Genomic DNA, 21,337 nt, shown 5'->3' with positions numbered 1-21,337 from the left:
TCCTGCATTGCTCCCCTGTGCTTGGAACGAACTAGTTCAGTTGAACATAGTTGACCAAACTAGTTCAAAAATCTCCGAACTACACATGAAAGTAGTTCCTATAATCAGCGGTTGAACTAAAGGTGAATGATCACGGACCTGTTGTGGGAGTAGGAATAGAAAACCGGAGTGGGAGAATTGGATGGAATAGCAGGAATCCTGAACAGGAGCACTCTACACCACAACATTCTGTTGTAGTGTAACAAATAATGTACAGTAATGCAATTGGACTTAACTGTCAGGGGTCCGTTACCTTTTTTAATGTAACTAATATGTTCTGAACTCTTCCGATGAATGCACTATATTTGGCACTGAAAATTATGGAAAATTGTTCCATTAGGTTTGACACGAACCAAATCATAGCTCTGTGGATTTTCCACTCATGGAGTCTTTGTAGGCCCGATATTGCTGGAACAGAGTGACCCAGATGTGGGTTTTTTAAAGTCCGTTACTGTTATTATTAGTGACACATAGATGCAAATTACGAGCTAAGGGCTTTGGCAGTGGCAAAACACACTGTGATTTCATTATGTTGCGCACAGAGATTGACACATGGAGCTATTCCAGTTATGTCAGGGTGTTACCTGTCTTTTGTGACGGGTGCATTCATTTGTCATGAAAGATGTGAAGCTGGCTTCTTGAACCGAGGAGCTTGTAAGATAAAATATGCAGACATGATGCGAGCATGTACAAGGTGCCAGCAAGAGGTTTAATACACAGCAAAAAAATAGTGAGCCTGCATGTGAAGTAGATGTGCTACCACTGAGCTACAGCTCTTGCCTAACATAGGAAGTCCATTCCACCCAGTCAGACCATTTCTGCCTCTAGCGCAGTATTGTCTTGTGCTAACTGGCAGTGGCTCTCCACGGTTTCAGGCAGAGGTCTCTTTCAGCAGTGCAAATGCTCTTATCACTCAGCTATGGGGTTTCTGCTGAGCTACAGGGTTACCAAACAGCAGACAAGGTATTGCACACTCCCAGTCTCCGAGCAATAAGAAGCCTGTGCTTACCCAGGGTTTGGTTTCCTTGGAATGAAGGTCAATGGAAACTGTGGTGTCTTTAGGATATGTGGTTTTATTTACACATATATACCACTCAAGCATAGGATTTGAGGGGTGGTGGGAGGGGCTCATAGCCTTACCACCACAAAAGATCTTGCTCATCCATTAGTGTTTCCAAGGAAGCCCCACTTCATACCCTTGAGTCCATCACAGAGCAGACATGCCTCTGTTTCTCCAGCTTCTGCTTTCATCTCTCTCTCTCTCTCTCTCTCTCTCTCTCTCTCTCTCTCTCTCTCTCCTTGACTTATTGTTCCCTATTTAGGATGATGTGACATCCAGCCAGGTGAGGGGTTGTGATTGGGGAAAATGCTGGCTGCCTTCTTGGAAAGTGCCATCACTTAGTTGTCATTATGGCTACATAGCTCCCTTTTTTGAGATGCTGATGAGAGCACTTAACTGGCCAAAAGCCATTACCTTAACAAAGAAAATTGTCTGACTGGTTCAGTAGCCTTTTCTACTGGATTCTAAACCTCACTGGATACAGAATCACAGCCCTGGAAGTGATCCACAGGCATCATTCAGACTTACCCCAAACCCCATGACAATAAATATAAATTGATTGGCTTGAAATTATGTATTTTAGTGCTGGTTTTATTAACTGTATTCTATTTTCCTTTTGGACGTCTTAAATATGTAATTACTGAAGCTTTTTTGCAAGCCATTTTAAGGTGCATTTACAAAAAGTCTGGTTGGGCTGGCTGAATGTGTGAAGTTTGGGACAACCAGGCCGGGCATTTGCAAAAGGTTGTAGCTCGATCAAGAGAAATACTAAAAGTAACATACAGAACAGCATGCATAATCTCTTGGGCTTCTTCCATTTTCCCTTCCCGTCCATTTCAGCATGTAATCTGAATGCACCATGGTGCGAATGAGTGAATGGAAGTTGCCTGACTTGTTCCTTTATGAGGTTGGGCATAAAATAATAAGCAAGCCACCCACTGTAAATTTAATGAGGCAATTTGCTTCATGGATCATACCCAATAAATGACACAGAAATCATTTCTTTTCTACCGATGTGTTGTAAGACGTGACTCAAAGGAAAGTGATAGGGTCTGGTTAAGGGAAGTCTCAGTCGTTAGCAAACGGTTATGATTGCAAAAATAGATATTTTATTAAAAGTTTAACACGTCACATGCAATGATTGCAGCAAGTACATGTAGAAAGGGGAGGGAGCGGAAGATCTCCATCTCCACATTCTTTACGAGGGATCTAACTAGATGTTCTTGCCTTGATAGCAGCCATGTCTTGGGTATTATCAGATGTGGTTAGTGATTTTCCTTGGGACTTCACATGTGGGGAATTTTAACAAATTGCTGGCAAAAATATCAATGAAAAATTGCTTCAATATGAGGGGCACCAATGGGAGCTTGGTTTCTAATGCAGATTGCTATACAGTGGTACTTCAGGTTAAGAACTTAATTCGTTCTGGAGGTCCGTTCTTAACCTGAAACTGTTCTTAACCTGAAGCACCATTTTAGCTAATGGGGCCTCCCACTGCTGCTATGCCACCGCCGTGCAATTTCTGTTCTCATCCTGAAGCAAAGTTCTTAACCTGAGGTATTATTTCTGGGTTAGAGGAGTCTGTAACCTGAAGCATCTGTAACCTGAAGCGTCTGTAACACGAAGTACCACTGTAAATGGGGAGGGGGATTTTCACTGGGATCACAGCTGGAGAGGGAAGGTGTGACTCTTATCACTTAAGTCTATGGCTGGGGGCTGTTGGGACATGCAATCTTAGAGAACAGTTTGGTGTGGGGAACAAAAAGGAAAATGGAAGACATAGCAGAAAGGGAATTGACAGCTTCTAGTGAGTATCCTGGAGGGAGTAAAAAAAGCTTTTTTGAGTGAGTATCCTGGAGGGAGTAAAACAAGCTTTGTGACATACTTTCCTCTCATGACTCCATAGGAGCATTCACATAATTTTGTCTGTGCTTATCTTAACAGGGATGTGATTCTGCTTTCATACAGGCTTGAAAGCAATGTTGTTGTTTTTTACATTTTGCTACGAGAATCAGTTGTTTTAATGGTGTGTTGATAAAATCTCCACCACTCATTTCAATGTTGTCTATTGCTGCTGAGAATCAATCAATCAGATAACTGTCACTAATTGTATATACCGTAAGTTTTACGTAAAACATAAAACAGACTTTTCCTCTCATGGCAGTTTTTATGAAGGCTGCAGTCCTAAGTACAGTGGTACCTCAGGTTAAGTACTTAATTCATTCCGGAGGTCCGTTCTTAACCTGAAACTGTTCTTAACCTGAAGACCACTTTAGCTAATGGGGCCTCCCGCTGCCGCTGCACAATTTCTGTTCTCATCCTGAAGCAAAGTTCTTAACCCAAGGTACTACTTCCTGATTAGCGGAGTCTGTAACCTGAAGCTTCTGTAAATTGAAGAGTATGTAACCTGAGGTACCACTGTATATATGTTTGGCATGGAAAAGAGATTGAGAGGAGATATTATGGCCATCTTCAAATATCTAAATAGCTGTCAGATGGGAGAGGGAGGAAGCTTGTTCCTCCTGCTCCAGAGGGTAGGACCCAAACCAGTGGAATCAAGTTACAAGAAAGGAGATTCCGCCTAAACATGCGGAAATACTTTATGACAGTAAGAGCTGTTCTCAGTGGAATGGTGTCCCTCTGGAGGTTGTGGACTCTCCTTCCTTGGACATTTATAAGGAGAGGTTGGACAGAGATTCTTGCACTGCAAGAGTTTGGACTAGATGACCCCTAGTGTCCCTTCCAGCTCCATAATTCTATGATTCCATGTACCAGAAAGGAAGAAACTACTGCTGACCCCTGTGGGATTTATTTCAAAGTTAAGATGCTTACAATAGTGCTATCACTGTCATGTAGTATTACAGGTTTCAGAAGGTTCATTGAGCTGGTGTGTTGCAATCCATCTATGGGTGAATTCGCCTGTGCATGTTTTTAACTTGCAGATTGCAACAGTCCTATTCATTCATTCATTCATTCATTCATTCATTCAGAGTGAACCCAGGTGGGCTTACAGTGGGGAGAGGGTGGAGGTACATACAAAAGCTCTGCCTCCAGTATCTCAGCAAGCTGTGGTGCAAAAATCTGAAGAAGGATTCTAAGTGCATTAATATGAATGCATGCATCAGAAAATCCTGAAAGCACAGAGTTTCCATAGGTGGAAGCATTTAGCTCTGAACACAGTTAGATCATCCCTGCATACTTTCACTCTCAGCACGATTTGCACTTTAAGCCCGCAGACATTCACACAAACACATACATAGGACTGTGATGTTACCTACATGGGTCTAACAGCTGCCACATATCAAATATCACCAAATGGAGTTTTAAAATTGCCTCATGTCATGCCAAGAACAGTATTTTTCAAAGGACACAATTCCCCCAGTTCAATTGTGAGTCACTGTTTGAGGAGATATCATCAGTTCTAAGAAAGGGTGAATGTATATATAGCAGCAAACAGAAGATCAGAATCCTGAAGAAAGCCCACTTAAGTAAAATTATCTTCACCTCCTTCCTGAAAGCAGGAAATGAAAGATCCATGTGATCTCATTGTACCCTGAATTCCTTGGTTCATTTAGAGACTTGCCAGGTTTAGGCAATCCTAGGTTCAACTGTATACAGTGATACCTCGGGTTACAGACGCTTCAGTTTACAGACGCTTCAGGTTACAGACTCCGCTAACCCAGAAATAGTACCTCGTGTTAAGAACTCTGCTTCAGGATGAGAACAGAAATCATACTCCGGTGGCGCGGCAGCAGCAGGAGGCCCCATTAGCTAAAGTGGTGCTTCAGGTTAAGAACAGTTTCAGGTTAAGAACGGACCTCCGGAACGAATTGGGTTCTTAACCCAAGGTACCACTGTAGTACTTTGTTCTGCTGTGGTTCTGGCCGCCTGCTCTGTGTAAAAAAATATTATATATATTTACTTCTTTGGATGCAATTCTGCACACACTTAATTGGACCAAGTCTTGCTGAGCTCTGTGGTGCTTGCTTCTGAGGAGACATGCAAAAGGACTGCTGTGTAAGATACAGCCTTTTTTCAGCACACAGCTCTGTGGGGTTTACAGCATCTGCGATTTTTCAATAGAACTGTTAAGTGATCTGCCACAGTATTTCTGATGTTCACGGAATGGATCTCTGAAAGGAAGGGGGCAGTTGTGGAAGAAACTAGTAAACTATTGTGTGTGTTCCAGTCTCTCAGAACATAATGGTCAAGTATTGAGGTGGTAGTTGTGCGATGACCTGGCTTCTTGATGGACTGCCTGTAAAGATCTATGACACTGGAACTAAGTCATCACTTGCACCCTGTGACATCTTGTTTCTGCATTTGGTTAAGCTATGAAATATTGCCTTAACAGATTTGGTTTTTTTACTTTTTTCATAAAACAAACCAGCAGTCGAGGACGTGATCTAAGATTTATAGCAGTGATTATCTTCTCACTTGCTGACGTAAATTTGCCTTCTGGAAAACCCAAGTTGTGTCTCAATATGCTGCTAATGAACAATGAGTCAGAGCAACTGATGATCTTTCCCTTTCCACAAGAGTTTTATAGTAATCGCAAATGCAAAATCATGGCAACTTCTATTCCGAGAGCTTTAGAAGAGAGTATCAGGACTCTTTTTGCTATTTCAGGCTCTTTGGCTTGACAGTTTTGAATGCTTTTCAGTAACGGGTTTATTTTTCCTCTTGATGTGATAATGTAAGATAGGGATGATCATTGCCACCACTGACATTTAGACTTGAGAAATGGTTGTGGTTGTTTTTATTGTCTCGTGAACTGACAGTGCAGAATTCCTGGATGCTTAAGGGAAGCAACTTGTTGCATTTGACATATGCATTGCAGCAAAGCTCTTCTCAGGTGTTCAAACTGAATGCATAAAGAGCTTTAGCCGGGTAATGCACACAGGCTGTCCTTCCAACGACCCTATCATCACAGGAGACCTTTGCGTGCTGAGCATGGAGGTCTAAGGCAGCTTCTATTGCATTCAGGTGAACCCTGTGCTGTTAGTTCCCAGGTGTTTGGAGACATTGAAACACTGCATACACTTGGAAGCCCCCTTCAGTTCATCTGTCTCAGTGCTCAGAGTGATGCGCCAGGGATGGGGACACTCAGACTGGGACAAATACATCTAAACCCATAGATTAGAATTGCTGTGCATTTCTAATAAGTCTTATGGTAGCTCACTGCACCACCTGATGGCCATGAAAAATCCTAGAATTAATGCACTCTCACTCTCGTCCTCCCTCCCCCTTCCAATATTATTCTTAATGTATTGTTGTGAGTTTGGGAGATTCTATGGTTGAAATAGCTAGGTAAGCTTCTTGGTAATGGCCCTAAAGTATGGGTCAGGTATAGAATCTCAGCTGGGATCAGAAATCACCCTACCTTGCTTCTACCTAAGTTTTCAAAAAGCCTGAGTTTACAAAACATTATCCCTAAAGGTTGGCAGAACCCCCCCCCCCAATCTGAGGTGCAGGCCTGGGGGAAGGCACAAATAACACCTATCAGACTATGGCATATTTTGTGTGTGGTGGCACACAGCCACTATTGTGGCAAGGTCAAATGTGGGAGAAGCTTTCTGGCCTTCTCACACTGCAGCACAAAGACTTGCGGATTTTTTCACCCTTCCTCCTTGTCTCGCCCTCATTCCAGACACTTCTGAGTACTTGGGGTGTGCAGAATGTAGTAATTTCTAATTCAGCTATTATGGAAAAGTGATTTTTCAGGGGTGGTGTCATACAGCTCCCTGCCAAGGATGCAAAGGACCCTAAGTATACCTCTGCTTGTGACCATAGACTCATGGCGATTCACTGAGATGCCATTCATCAGTTGATCCTGTGGACCAGGTCGTTTGTAGCTTATCCTCTTACAACCACAACCCAAGTGCTGTTACTTGGACCTAAGGTCCACAGAAATCACAGATGCAATAAACTCCGCTTCCTTTTTCAATTAAATGTTCACTTGAACATATTTTTCCTCAGTTCACATTTTTGAGATAGTCCTGATTCCTTCTTTAATGCTAAAATACTATTCCTTCATAGAACTGAGCTGCCTGCCTTTGGTGCTCTGATATTTTTCCATTTCCCATCTAGATTTATGTAAGCCTTCCTTATTATTAGAAGTACTTATGGGCATACTGGAATAGTACCCATCTGCATCCCAGCGTAAGGGTGCTCTGAATCACTTCATGACGTCTGTGTCAACAGTTGCCCCATCATCAACAGGAAGCAGCTGCACAATCAGGTGTGGGCAGGTGGTTGAGTCCACTCTGGCAGTGGGGGGAAGCGACGTCTGAAAGTACATTAGGTCCCTGCAGCTCGGAGAGAAAGAGCACAGCATCGCTTAACGAAAATGGAATAAGGGGGATAATGGGAGATTCATTGTGCATGTAAACTGAAAAGCTTCGGAAAGGGAAGGAAATCATTTGGCATCAGCAGGAAAATACCGTAAATGTCATCAGAGAAATTACACATAAGTGCATAGGACAGAAGATCATCTCAGTAAACTAAAATTCAAGTATAGCAATATTTGCACATCACTACAGATATTTGACGCGGGTGGCGCTGTGGGTTAAAGCCTCAGTGCCTAGGACTTGCCGATCGAAAGGTCAGCAGTTCGAATCCCCGTGGCGGGGTGCGCTCCCGTCGTTCGGTCCCAGCGCCTGCCAACCTAGCAGTTCAAAAGCACCCTCGGGTGCAAGTAGATAAATAGGGACCGCTTACTAGCGGGAAGGTAAACAGCGTTCTGTGTGCTGCACTGGCTCGCCAGATGCAGCTTGTCACGCTGGCCACGTGACCCGGAGGTGCTTGCGGACAGCGCTGGCTCCCGGCCTCTAGAGTGAGATGAGCTCACAACCCTAGAGTCTGGCAAGACTGGCCCGTACGGGCAGGGGTACCTTACAGATATTTTGGGCTACAACGCTCGTCATCCCTGACCATTGGCCATGGGGCTGATGCGAGCTGGAGTTCAACAACTCTCGTGGGTACCATATTGGGTGCTTCATGTTGGCTACCCCTGCATGGACTCTGGGAAGCTGCCTGATTCAAAAACTCCAAGCACCTGGGGAAATAAGCGTAAGAACAGCAAACATTGGAAAGAATGGTGATCATTTGGACAGTGGCTTGGCTAATGGCACAGACTTGTGAACACAGAAGGCCATAGGATCTAGTGAAATACACTTTTCTGCGCTGTATCTGTGTTGCACCCATATAGGGAAAACTCCATGTGAACTCACGTTTCCTTGATTTGTATTTATGAAACTGAAGCTGTGGTTGAGTGGCGTATTGCCTGCTTACATTTGGCCTTGATGAGCACAGTAAAATTGTGGATGTAGTAATACTGCTCATTGCAATTGCTGGTCTGTAAAGTCCTTTGGGTCTGTCTGATTTATTTACAGACAGTTGGTTAGGCACATAATGAGAGAGAGACAAACACAGCTGCCTCTTTTCCAACAAACAAGCAATTTGCTCATCATCAGACTCAAATTCAAGGGTGGTGCATTAATTCTGAAATAATTGGCTTCTGTGATTTACATACACTTTTGGAGCTAATCACATCACCTTCAGGTCAGATTGGGTAACGCAATTAGCATCCCTGCAAAATCTCCACAGTGAGGTACCCAGTTTGTGACTTCTTCAGAAGACCTACCTCAAAAATGGGTAGGATCAATAGTCTAAGGCCTTGGAAATTGTGAAGCACCACAGGGCATTTCAAAATCCAAGGGATGACAATATTGGTAGCTACATCTCTGTTTTACAGAAGTCGTAAAAGTGAGGGGATTTTTAAAAAACAAAACAACCACCAACATTGTAGGTGAGAAAAGAATTTGCATTCAAAAACTGTTAAATGGATGTAGGGCACAGGAATTTTGTCCTATTTACCTTCCTTTTGAGGTGACTGAGGGGTGTTTGCGAGTGTCCTTTTTTGCATTGTACAAATAATCTCATCTGCAGTCTCCACCCTGCAGGCTCCTTGGGTGCCCATACTTCAGTTAAAGGCATCATGAGGTAACTTTTCCCCAGTCATGTGTGTGTGTGGTGGGACAGAGCCATGGAGCTGCCCCTCCCCCTTGACACCAGTGTCTCTGCTGCTTACCAATAAGAGGATGGAGTGGGGCAATGGTGAGGTTAGGGCTGTCTGGTTCCACATATGGAGGACTCTCAGCTTCTACAATTAGACAAATTACATTGTTAAAATAAATCATGCTTAAGTAAATGCACTTACATTCCATATCATTAGTGGCCTCCACTCTTCAATCTATGGAATGGGCACTTTAACAAGAGCAACATAATGTTCATTCCACATTTGTAAGAACGGCAGCTCCTGCACTTTGGAACTCCCATAAAGCTGACATATATTATAATCTGCAATTATAATTGATTTAATTTCTAGTAACAATTGAAATAATAATAATAATAATAATAATAATAATAATAATAATAATAATATACTTATACTCTGTCCATCTGGTTGGGTTTTTCCCCAGACACTCTGGCCAGCTCCCAACAGAATACTAAAAACACCAAACATTAAAAACTTCACTAAAGAGGGCTGCCTTCAGATGTCTTCTAAAAGTCAAATACCGTAGTTGTTAATTTCCTTGACATCTGATGGGAGGGTGTTCCACAGGGCAGACACCACTACCGAGAAGGTCCTCTGCCTGGTTCCCTGTAACCTTACTTCTTGCAGTGAGGGAACCACCAGAAGGTCCTCAGAGCTGGACCTCAGTGTCCAGGCAGAACGATGGGGGTGGAGACACTCCTTCAGGGATATTGGGTCATTTTATCTCCATTCTAATTTTTTAAAAACCTTTGTTGACATTTTCAATGTATGTTTTATATTCTTTATAAATTGCTTAGAGGTTTTGTTTACAAAACAGTATACAGAACATCTGGAGGGCACAAGATTGGGGGATGTTTGCTGTGGCAAACATCAATTCTTGGGTGATTGGCAAAAAGAAAGCTGTAACTGCTGTAAGTGATAAAATGCTTTGGAATTCTGGTGCTGCAACTTGGATCAATGCAATGGTCTTTGAGGCAATGTGGCTGACCATATCATTCTTCTGCTACAGAAGCTGAGGCTTTCTTACTCTCGAATAACACAAAATGGCTTATCTTTTGTCTGGAAGGCATAGCAGATCAGACATTTGCTGCTTAATAGCTCTTCCCATGTCAAGCAAATTTCCTTCTCAATTCAGTCTCAGTCAGGGGCACCATCTTGGTGGTGGGGCTGAGGGGCCAAGGGCCCCCCAATTTTTTCAAGGAGGGCCACCTCAATATTCAGCTGTGACGTATGTGCATGATGTGCATGATGCAAGCATTTCACGTGGCATGCTCACATAACTTGTACACGCCAAGTGCCCTGATGCTCCTTAAGCAGAATATTTTTTAAAAAGTATATGGGGGGGGGTAAATAATTCAATGCTGTCAGCATTGAAGTTTTCAGCAGTAACCATGTAAGACGAAACTACGTTTACCATAAAGCAGGCTAAGTAATGTGCTTAAAGAAAAAAATCAAAGCAGATTTTGCTGTAGGCTGCAGACTTGAAAGCTTGCAAACTCTTACCCGAAAAACATGGCTGCAGTGAAATATCTAGATCACTTTTCTTGTTCATCCCAAAGAATGTAAGCTACAGAACATGACAACAGTGGCTTATTTTAAAATAATATAAATTGCGAAACTGATAGCTATTCCCCTCAAAGCCTAATAACTTTCATGTAATAATTCAAATTTGATAAGTTTTGAGTTGGAAACTGTCAAATAGGCTGCATATTTTAACAAATGGATCATAGCTTCCTTTTCAATCAGATCCACAAAAGATACCGTTATGAATTAAACTAAAATAAGAGAATGTCAGAGAATGTCAGCCTAGCCATAGATCAGCGTTTCATTTTTCATAAATGACTCAGCTGGTAGCTATGGCAACTTCTTACTCGTATCATCACCATGTTAGCTGTGGCCTAGTTCTCACTGAGGCAGGAAATATTTGCCTGGGCAGTGTCACCTCAGACTGCAGGTGAGCTCTCACACAACTGCATGTTGCCCCATGTGAAGACCCCCCTGTCACTGTTTGCAGACCCCAGCCAAATCATGTATATATATTACTGTAACTCAGGATGCCACATTTGACATCTGAGATGAAGTAGACTCTCCAGTCCATGAAAGTTTATGCCATAATATATTAGTTATGCTTTAAGTTGACACAAGTTTCAGCGGCGGCATACACACCATATGTTTAAAGCACATCATTGCTCTCAAAGAATCATGGGAACTTTAGTTTGTTAACGGCTCTGGGAATCGTGGCTCTGAGGGATAAACTACAGTTCCCAGGATTCTTGGGGAGGGGAGCCATTTGCCTTAAATATATGTTGCTTATGTAGCATAGGCACTGGCTCCAAGGGGCCAATGCTCTTTGGGGCCCCTCAACTTTTTTTTGAGGGGGTCGGGATCCCCCCATTGTTCAGGCCGGGTGCAGAGCTGAGTGTAGAGTGATGTCAGGACATCGTACAACATCAGGACATTGTGTTTGGCTCCCTCAATGTTCTTCCGAATGTGGTGCCTCTGGTATGTAGCCTTTGTTGGTCTTCTGTGAAATAGCCTAACATGGCTGCCCCTCTGAAAATTCTCACGTAAAAAGGATTCCTTGATGCAGAAAATTGCCAGCATGTCATATTCAGTCAATTTCCACTAACGCAGCCTTTTTCAGTCTTTGGGCTCCATATACTGTTGAACTACAGTTCCTAATCATCTATGCCCCTTGCCTAAGCTGGCAGAGGTTGTTGAGTCCAACAACTGAGGACTCAAGGTCAAAGATGGCTGCTCTAACAAGTCATAACCTTTTCTGCAATAAACTGTAAGTGAACACAGTTTGAGAACTTGTGAAATTGTTGCAGTCTGTACTACGCTTTGCATAGGCATGAGATGCTGTGGTGACCTCTCTCCGAATGAATGATTTATTGTTTTGCAAGCCACATTGCGTCTTTAACAGAATAGCTGCTTCCTCCTAAAGGAGGAATAACATTTTCCTGTCTTGCTAAACATCAGAATTTGTGCAACTTGTCTGACTTCAGTGTAGAAACCACAAGCGAACTTGGGTCACGAAGCGTTCAAACTCCAGCAGATATTTTGGATCAAGGTTGCTCGAGTTCGGCATCCAATCATTCTCTGCTGTTGGTCAGCATCATTCCTGGCTAAAAAACCTTCAATTTACTAGAAACCCTTTCCTTCAATACCCGTTTTATTCTATAACATTGGACCCAGATGAAACTCCCTAGACCAGGGGTAGCCATTGTGGCGTTGTGGACTCCAAATGCTACGAGCCTGGAACCTCAGCCATCTTGGCTGTGATGGAAGGTTGTTGGAGTCCAACACCAATATCGGCTGCCTGTGTCCTAGATGCATCTTCGCTTGTTGACAGTAGAATAATAGAATCATAGAATTATGGAGCTGGAAGGGACACTAGGGGTCATCTAGTCCAAACTCTTGCAGTGCAGGAATCTCAGCTAAAACATCTGTGATAGATGGCCATCTAGCCTCTGCTTAAAACCCTCCAAGGAAGAAGAGCCCACAACCTCCTAGAGGAGACCATTCCACTATTCAACAGGTCTTACTGTCAGAAAGTTTCCCCTGATGTTTAGTCAGAATCTCCTTTCTTGTAACTTGAAGCCAAGAAAGGCGAATTCCAACTAAATATCAGGAAACATTTTCTGACAGTGAATGGTGAACTGGCTTCATATTCATATTTGTCAATTTCCATTCAGGGTCAAAATATTTCAGGATGGAGAAGGATAAGAATGCTATCGTGAATTGTACCATCTTCTGCTGAATATTACAGCACCCTGATTGATACAATAGGGTTAAGGGGTGATATGATAGCCATGTTCAAATATATAAAAGAATGTCACATAGAGGAGGGAGAAAGGTTGTTTTCTGCTGCTCCAGAGAAGCGGACACGGAGCAATGGTTCCAAACTACAAGAAAAAAGATTCCACCTAAACATTAGGAAGAACTTCCTGACAGTAAGAGCTGTTCGACAGTGGAATTTGCTGCCAAGGAGTGTGGTGGAGTCTCCTTCTTTGGAGGTCTTTAAGCAGAGGCTTGACAACCATATGTCAGGAGTACTCTGATGGCGTTTCCTGCTTGGCAGGGGGTTGGACTCGATGGCCCTTGTGGTCTCTTCCAACTCTATGATTCTATGATTCTATGATTCCTGGAAATTACAGTGGTACCTCTGGTTAAGTACTTAATTTGTTCCGGAGGTCCGTTCTTAACCTGAAGCTGTTCTTAACCTGAGATACCACATTAGCTAATAGGGCCTCCTGCTGCTGTCACACCGCCGGAGCACGATTTCTGTTCTCATACTGAAGCAAAGTTCTTAACCTGAGTTACTATTTCTAGGTTAGCGGAGTCTGTAACCTGAAGCGTATGTAACCCAAGGTACCACTGTATTGCTACTTTCTCTGTAGAACATATCAAGCTAATGCAGCCTGCTGGCTTTGCCTTTCACCCTGGTGACTGAACAGTTTCTCTGTTTCACAAGAGAAATTGGGGCTGTACTCTGGATTTAGGTAGAAAATACTTTTAAAATATGTCCATCGAAAACAGGGGTAGGCAACCTAAGGCCTGGGGGCCGGATGCGGCCCAATTGCCTTCTCAATCCGGCCTGCGGATGGTCTAGGAATCAGTGTGTTTTTACAGGAGTAGAATGTGTGCTTTTATTTAAAATGCATCTCTGGGTTATTTGTGGGGCATAGGAATTCGTTCATTCTCCCCCCCCCCAAAAAAAAATTTAGTCTGGCCTACCACATGGTCTGAGGGATGGTGGGCCGGCCCACAGCTGAAAAAGGTTGCTGACCCCTGATCCAAAATGATCAGAGGCCATAACCATATATTAAGTGACAACAGGGGGCAGCAAGGCACTTGCTTTTTGCTGAAGGATTAAAAGTATATCAGGTGAAGCTGGAATGAAACCATCTTGCATGAATTAATTGGGCTTTTAAAATAAAAAAGTAAATAAAAAGTGGAAGTAAACAGTTTGAATCCTAAGTGACAAGATAAATGGCGCTGTGTGACTGCAGCTGAATTCTAAAGTTTGGAGACCGTGGTTTAAAATGTCTGGGTGAATCTCCTACCCGGAATTGGAGGATTTTGTTCATTCATTTATTAAAAATATTTGTGTACAGTGGTACCTCTGGTTACGTATTTAATTCGTTCTGGAGGTCCGTTCTTAACCTGAAACTGTTTCTTAACCTGAAGCACCACTTTAGCTAATGGGGCCTCCTGCTGCGCCGCCGGAGCAAGATTTCTGTTCCCATCCTGAAGCAAAGTTCTTAACCCGAGGTACTATGTCTGGGTTAGCGGAGTCTGTAACTTGAAGCATATGTAACCAGAGGTACCACTGTACTACCTTCCACATCAAAGAAATTGCAAGGTGGATCACAGCATAATAAAACAATATTCATCAAACACAGCAAATAAAAAAGGCGTAGCATAACAATAAGCAGAATAATAGTAGAGTGAAAAAAATAACCATATTACATATTGTTGCTATTCTAAAGGCTGTTTTGTTGGTTTTGTGGTATCTTTTGACAGGGAAGCATATTTAACAAATAGCGTTAGAGTGTACATAATAAAGGAAATTTTATTTTGGAACTTCTCTAAGCAGCATGCAAACAGCCAGCAGATGGCACCAGAATCCATTATTTCGCTTTAATTAGCAACTTCCCAGTTTTGTCTGGCGGGGAAGATATGCATTCTGTTACTGAAGGTTATTTGTATTTCACTTCCCTTTTGGCGCTTCTGATTAACAGTGGTGCCACACTATTAGCATAATCTTTAATGCCCCGTGAATTTATGCATCCATGTCCATCCTACTACCGTTGAGTAGAAGGCTGACTTCTAACGGCACAGCCCTTAGTACTATTCCAGCTTCTGAATTGGCTGGAGAACCCAGTAGTCAGGGTTACTAACAAAAAGAGGCTGCCTTTATGGTAGGTAATCTTTCCTAGTAGTACACAGAAGAAAACTGAAAGAAATGGCTAGCGGCAGAGCTGACGGTAAATAAATGACTCACAGATTCAGGGGACAAAGGGAATCACATTTCAACACAGCTGCCTCTAATGCTATCCTGTAATGCACAGATAAGGTTCCAGGACAGTTGCTTAGTGATCAGCACATACTATCAGCACATTCTGAAATGCCGTTTTTGCTGGTATAACATGTTGAGGATCCGCCACTGTTTGATTGCTTCTTTATCCTAGAAGTGACTGGATCCCTGGAGACTATGCTGAAGCTGACTTCTAGTTCCCAGTTCCTTAAAGTTCAAAACATTCCAGCATCAGAAAGCTGATTCCCTTGGTTCCACTACAGATGCTCAGGTGTTCCTCACTAGAGAGACATTATTTTGGAAAGCCTTCTCTGCCCAAAGAAACTCAAAAGTACTGGTCAAGTCCAACAGGCTGCTTTTTCTGCTTTTTCTTCTTTTTCTTCTTCTTCTTCTTCTTCTTCTTCTTCTTCTTCTTCGAAAGGATCTTCCATATCAAGCTACTTAAAAGTGTCATTTAAACGGAAAGGTTGTGTGAAGGTGGGGGAAATCCTTCTCAACAGATAAGTCTGGTCTTTTTAATATTATTGTATACTGGATGTTTCTGAGAAGGGACAATTAGAATACCCATCAAAGCAATTGACATGTTATAGGCAGCATCCATAAGTCACAATATTACCTGTCCATCTCAGTTTGCAGGAAAATGCCTTACTGATGAGCATGAAAGCAATTCATCTGTCAAGAGAAACCATAGCCTTGGAATACAATTATATGGAGAATGGCAGTGAATAAAACAGGAAAAAATATCAGCCAAAAGACATCACCATCAGGCCCTTGTTAAGTGAACTTGCACATACCATGTTGGGAAGTTTGCCAGGCCCAAAATAGCAAATAATTGCCCTTCCCTTTCTGCATGCTGGAAACTGGTGAAACATGAGACTTGACAGGATTAAGCCAAAAGGAATACCGTTCATGTGACATCTTTTTTTTAAAACCCAATCGAATACTTTTGGGTTCTTCCCTCAGTAAGGTTCTTAGGCTGCAGTCTTATACGCAAAGAGACTGAGAGTAAAGCTTATGAACTGGATAGGACTTCCTTCTGTTTAGACACAAGTAGGATTGTGCTGTTAATCATACATTTGACATGAATGGAGGCGTCTGGAAGATACACAGCCAAACCCCCAGCTGCAATTCATGAACCGATGAAGATGGGGCACTTTGATTTGTCCCCTAAAAAGAGCAAGTCTGGTGCAGTGTTTAGAATTGGGAGACTAGGGTCCGAATCCCCACTCAGCCACAAATCTCACTGAGTGACTTTGGACCAGTCACAGTCCCTCAGCCTGACCTACCTCACAGGGCTGTTTTGAGGACAAAATGGGGGAGGGGGGAGAGCCACGTACACCACCCAGAGCTCCTTGGAGGGAAAAGTGGTATATAAATGTGCTAAATAAATAAACAAACCAAGATACAGCATTAATTGCACATAAGCAGCTACCAACTAGAAAGCTCAGGGACCAAGAATACAAGAAATTCAAGAAAGAATGGGAAAAGTTTATAATTTATCTAGGAGACGACTGTAAGCAGGTGAAAACATTAGCAGGATTTTAACCTCACTTGTAAGATAACAAACACTATGGACAATATGGATAGATATAAAATATAGATTATGAAATAATATGCAGTTGAAAATGTTGACAATAGGACCCATGGAGGGGATGGGGGAAAGTCTCAAGATTCAGAGTAATCTCTTTATAATGATGTACATTTGGTATGGTTTTAAATTTATATTTGTAAAATCAAATAAAAATATATATATAATTGCACACCACCCTTTAAATACTTGCTGTTGATTGGGAGGGGGCCACAGAATTGGGTCTGCAGCATGTGGAGAAGGCTTCCAACAAAAACATTGGTCTCATGAGTCCTACCTCTCTGCAATATTTACCAATGTGCTGCATTGCAGGGTTGCAGCTACTTTCTCAAACCGACTGTCTTCCCACTGCTAGAGAATTCCTATGTGTGTTCCATCTGTCACCCACCTGTGCCAAGTAGATGAAATGTAGCAGCGCTTGAAATACTAGAAGGAAGCAAATCGTCCTTCCCACTTCTTCCTGCCTTGGCAACTGAAACAAGATACATAACAGCAGAAAACCAAAGAGAATAGAACACACACACACACACACACACACACACACACACACACACACACACACTTTCAAGGCAATGTACAGATAAATAATAATAAAATAACAGAAGCACAAGCATCAACATTCAATTTCAAATATAAACCAAAAATATCAGTCAACCAATCAGTTTATTATGATCATAGACCAGAAGCAGCCCCCCAAATCTACACCCATTAAAATTATGTCTTCTAGATCAGCATCATTGCTCAGTTAAGAGTGAACTGAAGCATCCAAGCATTTAAAGCCTTAAAAGAAAAGTCCATAAGAATGTGCATCACTGAAAAGGCCCTGTGCCTTGTGCCCACCAGCCTCATGAACCTTACTTACAGGTCCTTGAAAATTGTCTCCATCAGAGCTATTTTTCTAGCTGGAAAAAAAGCCCTGGCCCCAGGCAGATTCATACAGGTGCCATTTAGGGCCTTACATGTAATTAGTGACGTTTTAAAATGGTACCTGAAATGCACCAGCAACAGAATTGGTGCTATATGTTTGCAAGCAACCAAAGAGCCGCTTGCTACACCAGCTGAAGCTTTCAAGCAGTCTTGAAGGGGAGTCCCACATAGAGTGTGGTACAAGGAGTCTCATCTGGATGTAGTTAGGGCTTGAGTGACTGTTGCAAGGTCTATTTTCTGTTGACATGAATGCTATCAGCAAACCAGCTGACAAAAGGCACTCCTGGCAACTGTTCCTTGATAGTACTGTAACTTTTTAAATTTATTTTTAAGAATTCCTGGCAAATGCAACTACATAGAGAAAACAAGGCATGGTTTACAAAGAGAAAGTTGGAAGAAATAAAGCAATTATTTGGTTACAATAACCCAACCCTGTCAGTTTGATGAAAAGCTTCCATATTTTTATTCTTGAGGACAGAGCAAGTCAGTGTCATGAAAGAAAACCACAATCAGGCAAAAATTGAAAATTGAATTGCAGTTTTAAATGGGAATACAGTGGTACCTCAGGTTAAGTACTTAATTCTTTCTTAACCTGAAGCTGTTCTTAACCTGAAGCACCACTTTAGCTAATGGGACCTCCTACTGCCGCCCTGTTCTTATCCTGAAGCAAAGTTCTTAACCTGAAGCACTATTTCTGGGTTAGCGGAGTGTGTAACCTGAAGCGTGTGTAACCTGAAGCGTATGTAACCTGAAGCGTATGTAACCTGAGGTACCACTGTATGTTTTCTAAAGTCTGCTTTTATGACTTTTTTCACAAGGGGGTGCTAAAGCCTGCTAGATGTCTTATAAAAGCGTTATCATTTTCTGATTATTGTTCATATTTTTTTTTAAACCCCTTTTTAATCAGCCTCTGGCTTTTCGAGAGGCAAGCCAAGCATATTTCACCAGACTGTTTGTTGATGATTCAGAGGAGAGCTATGGCATGACTCATCGCTTCTGAAATCACAGCCTAAGGGAGGGGGAGCAACTGGCTTTTAAAATCACCCCATGGAGAAGCAACAATTCCTGCTTTTGCTGACAGGAAAACCAAGCATTGAATTGAATAAAGTAAGTGAGCTAAGTCAGGATACTCGCAACTGGAATCTCTGCCACCAGATGATTTTCCGTATTTTAGAAAACAAAACAAAACAGCCAATTCACTCTATGAGATTAAAGGCCTGGGAAAAGGAGGAGTAGAAGAATACCGTTGAAGAATACTACAGAAGCTAGATTTGAGGCTCAGCTACTTGAAGATTAAAAGAAAAAAGAAGAGCCAGCAAACTTTCTTCTACTAATTCTTCAAAGGGGGCTGGGATGTCACAAACATTGTCAATTTGCCACATGCTTGCTGACTCATCGTTTGCAGGAACCGAATGCTGTTTATGAAAAGGCGATTGTTCTGTAATGTAAAGGTATACCCTCCAACATTTAAGTGGTGGAAATAGGGTCATCCTAAATTATTATTATTGTTATATTTGTACCCCACCCATCTGACTGGGTTTCCCCAGCCACTCTGGGCGGTTTCCAACAAATATAAAAACATTAGAAAAGATTAAACATTTTTTAAAATACCCTATACAGGGCTGCCTTCAGATGTCTTCTAGAGATTGTATAGTTAATTACACTGGTACTTCGGGTTAAGTACTTAATTCGTTCCGGAGGTCCGTACTTAACCTGAAACTGTTCTTAACCTGAAGCACCACTTTAGCTAATGGGGCCTCCTGCTGCTGCCGTGCCACCGGAGCCCAATTTCTGTTCTTATCCTGAAGCAAAATTCTTAACCTGAAGCACTATTTCTGGCTTAGTGAAGTGTGTAACCTGAAACGTATGTAACCTGAGGTACCACTGTATCTCCTTGGCTCAGGAGTCACATAACCCCATACCCTCCAAAATTTCTCCGATGAAAATATGCGGGTGGCGCTGTGGGTTAAACCACAGAGCCTAGGACTTGCTGATCAGAAGGTCAGCGGTTCAAATCCCCACGACGGGGTGAGCTCCCATTTCTCTGTCCCAGCTCCTGCCAACCTAGCAGTTTGAAAGCACATCAACGTACAAGTAGATAAATAGGTACCGCTCCGGCGGGAAGGTAAACAGTGTTTCCGTGCACTGCTCTGGTCCACTAGAAGCGGCTTAGTCATGCTGGCCACATGACCCGGAAGCTGTATGCCGGCTCCCTCGGCCAAAAAAGTGAGATGAGCACTGCAACCCCAGAGTCGGCCACGACTGGACCTAATGGTCAGGGGTCCCTTTATCTTTAAAGAAAAGTGGGACATTGCACTGGGATGGCTTCTGTAAATCCGGGGCTGTCCCTGGAAAATAGGGCTCTGTAAAGGCAGCAGTTTTGTTGCAGGTTCCATTTATTTCTTCTTTCTATTTTTCACATTCGCAGTGGACACCTGGTATTAATCAGTGATTCTGCTTCAGTCCATAGCCTATTTTAAGGTGGTGGATCACACAGGTTGCCTGAAGGCTCATTAATTTATCTCAAAGCAATTAGCTTGATATGGAAGTGGCTGGGGAGCCCTTACAAAGTGGTCAGACACTCCCTCCAGGTTGTAATGCCTGGAATTCAAACAGGCAACACCCAGCTTGTCATATTTAACTTCCTTTTACACTGTAGACTTAATTCTTTCTAACCAGTATCCACATGATTAAAATTAATATTATTTTTGTAAATAATGTGCATAATGTTAATCATGATTTTGGCACCCAGAGCAAAGTGTCCCTGCCCCAGTTTTGGTCCTGCTTGTGCTCCATCAAAACCACACCGAAGCTCATGCTGTAATGTAAACATGATAAAGATTGCCTGAGATTGCTTAAGAGCCTAATTAGCTATATACTTAAATACTTTTTGCATTTCATTGCTAGTTGGCTATGTGAGATTGGGCAGAATTTGGTGCAAAAACCTTATACCATTATAACAGTACAATCCCATCTATGTCTACTCAGAAGCCATTAATTTTAGAGGGGTTTATTCCCAGGTAAGTAGGTGCAGGATTGATCCTAGAATGTCCCACTTTTCCTTAGGATGTCCCTATTTCCTTGGAGAAATGTTGGAGGGTATGGAGTTATCTGACCCCCGAGCCGTCTAAAGGCAATCCTGTATAGGAAAGTTTTTTTTTTGTTTTTTTTTTTAAGTTTAATGTTTTGTATATGTTTTTATATATGTTGGAATCTGCCCAGAGTGGCTGGGGCAACCCAGTATGATGCATGGAGTATAAATAGTAAAATTATCATTAGGGAACGGGTCGTCCCTGTTTTGGAGGGTATGGCTAACATTCTGGAAAATGTTTAAATTTGTTTCAGTGAACTGTGATTAGAAAAATGCAGTGTTCAACTAAAATGACCTAAAATGAAGAATTTGGGATCCTTTGTCTGAGATCTGTTATTAAGTGTGTGTGTGCTTAATTCCTTGGTTCTTCCAGAAAAGCGCAATGAAAAGAATGCTTGATTCTATTGCAGCATTTATAACAGGGAGTAGGATCCTTCATGTTGAACCCTCAGGAATGCAGTGCAGTCTGTTAGACCTGTTGGCTGCTGATGCTCAGCTGTTGCTTACAATTAAAAGGCATACCTATTCGG

At 42.3% G+C, this 21,337-nt stretch overlaps 1 protein-coding gene across 1 annotated transcript; it reads right to left on the bottom strand.

Moving 5' to 3' along the window:
* Positions 1–8,043: 8,043 nt before the first annotated feature.
* On the bottom strand, positions 8,044–17,963 carry LOC309352313 (uncharacterized protein; the record flags this gene model as incomplete). The annotated part of the gene is made up of 5 exons (XM_081880672.1): positions 8,044–8,156; positions 9,192–9,260; positions 10,656–10,725; positions 17,178–17,261; positions 17,778–17,963. 5 exons carry the CDS (start codon positions 17,961–17,963, stop codon positions 8,140–8,142), a joined length of 426 nt encoding a protein of 141 aa, XP_081736798.1. The 3' UTR covers positions 8,044–8,139.
* Between the last annotated feature and the right edge of the window lie 3,374 nt (positions 17,964–21,337).

The sequence above is a fragment of the Podarcis erhardii genome, assembly GCF_964252035.2.
Source record: "Podarcis erhardii genome assembly, chromosome: 11".
NCBI lineage: Eukaryota > Metazoa > Chordata > Lepidosauria > Squamata > Lacertidae > Podarcis > Podarcis erhardii.
Note: the sequence above shows the minus strand (reverse complement) of the source record. Positions and strands in the feature narration are given on the sequence as shown.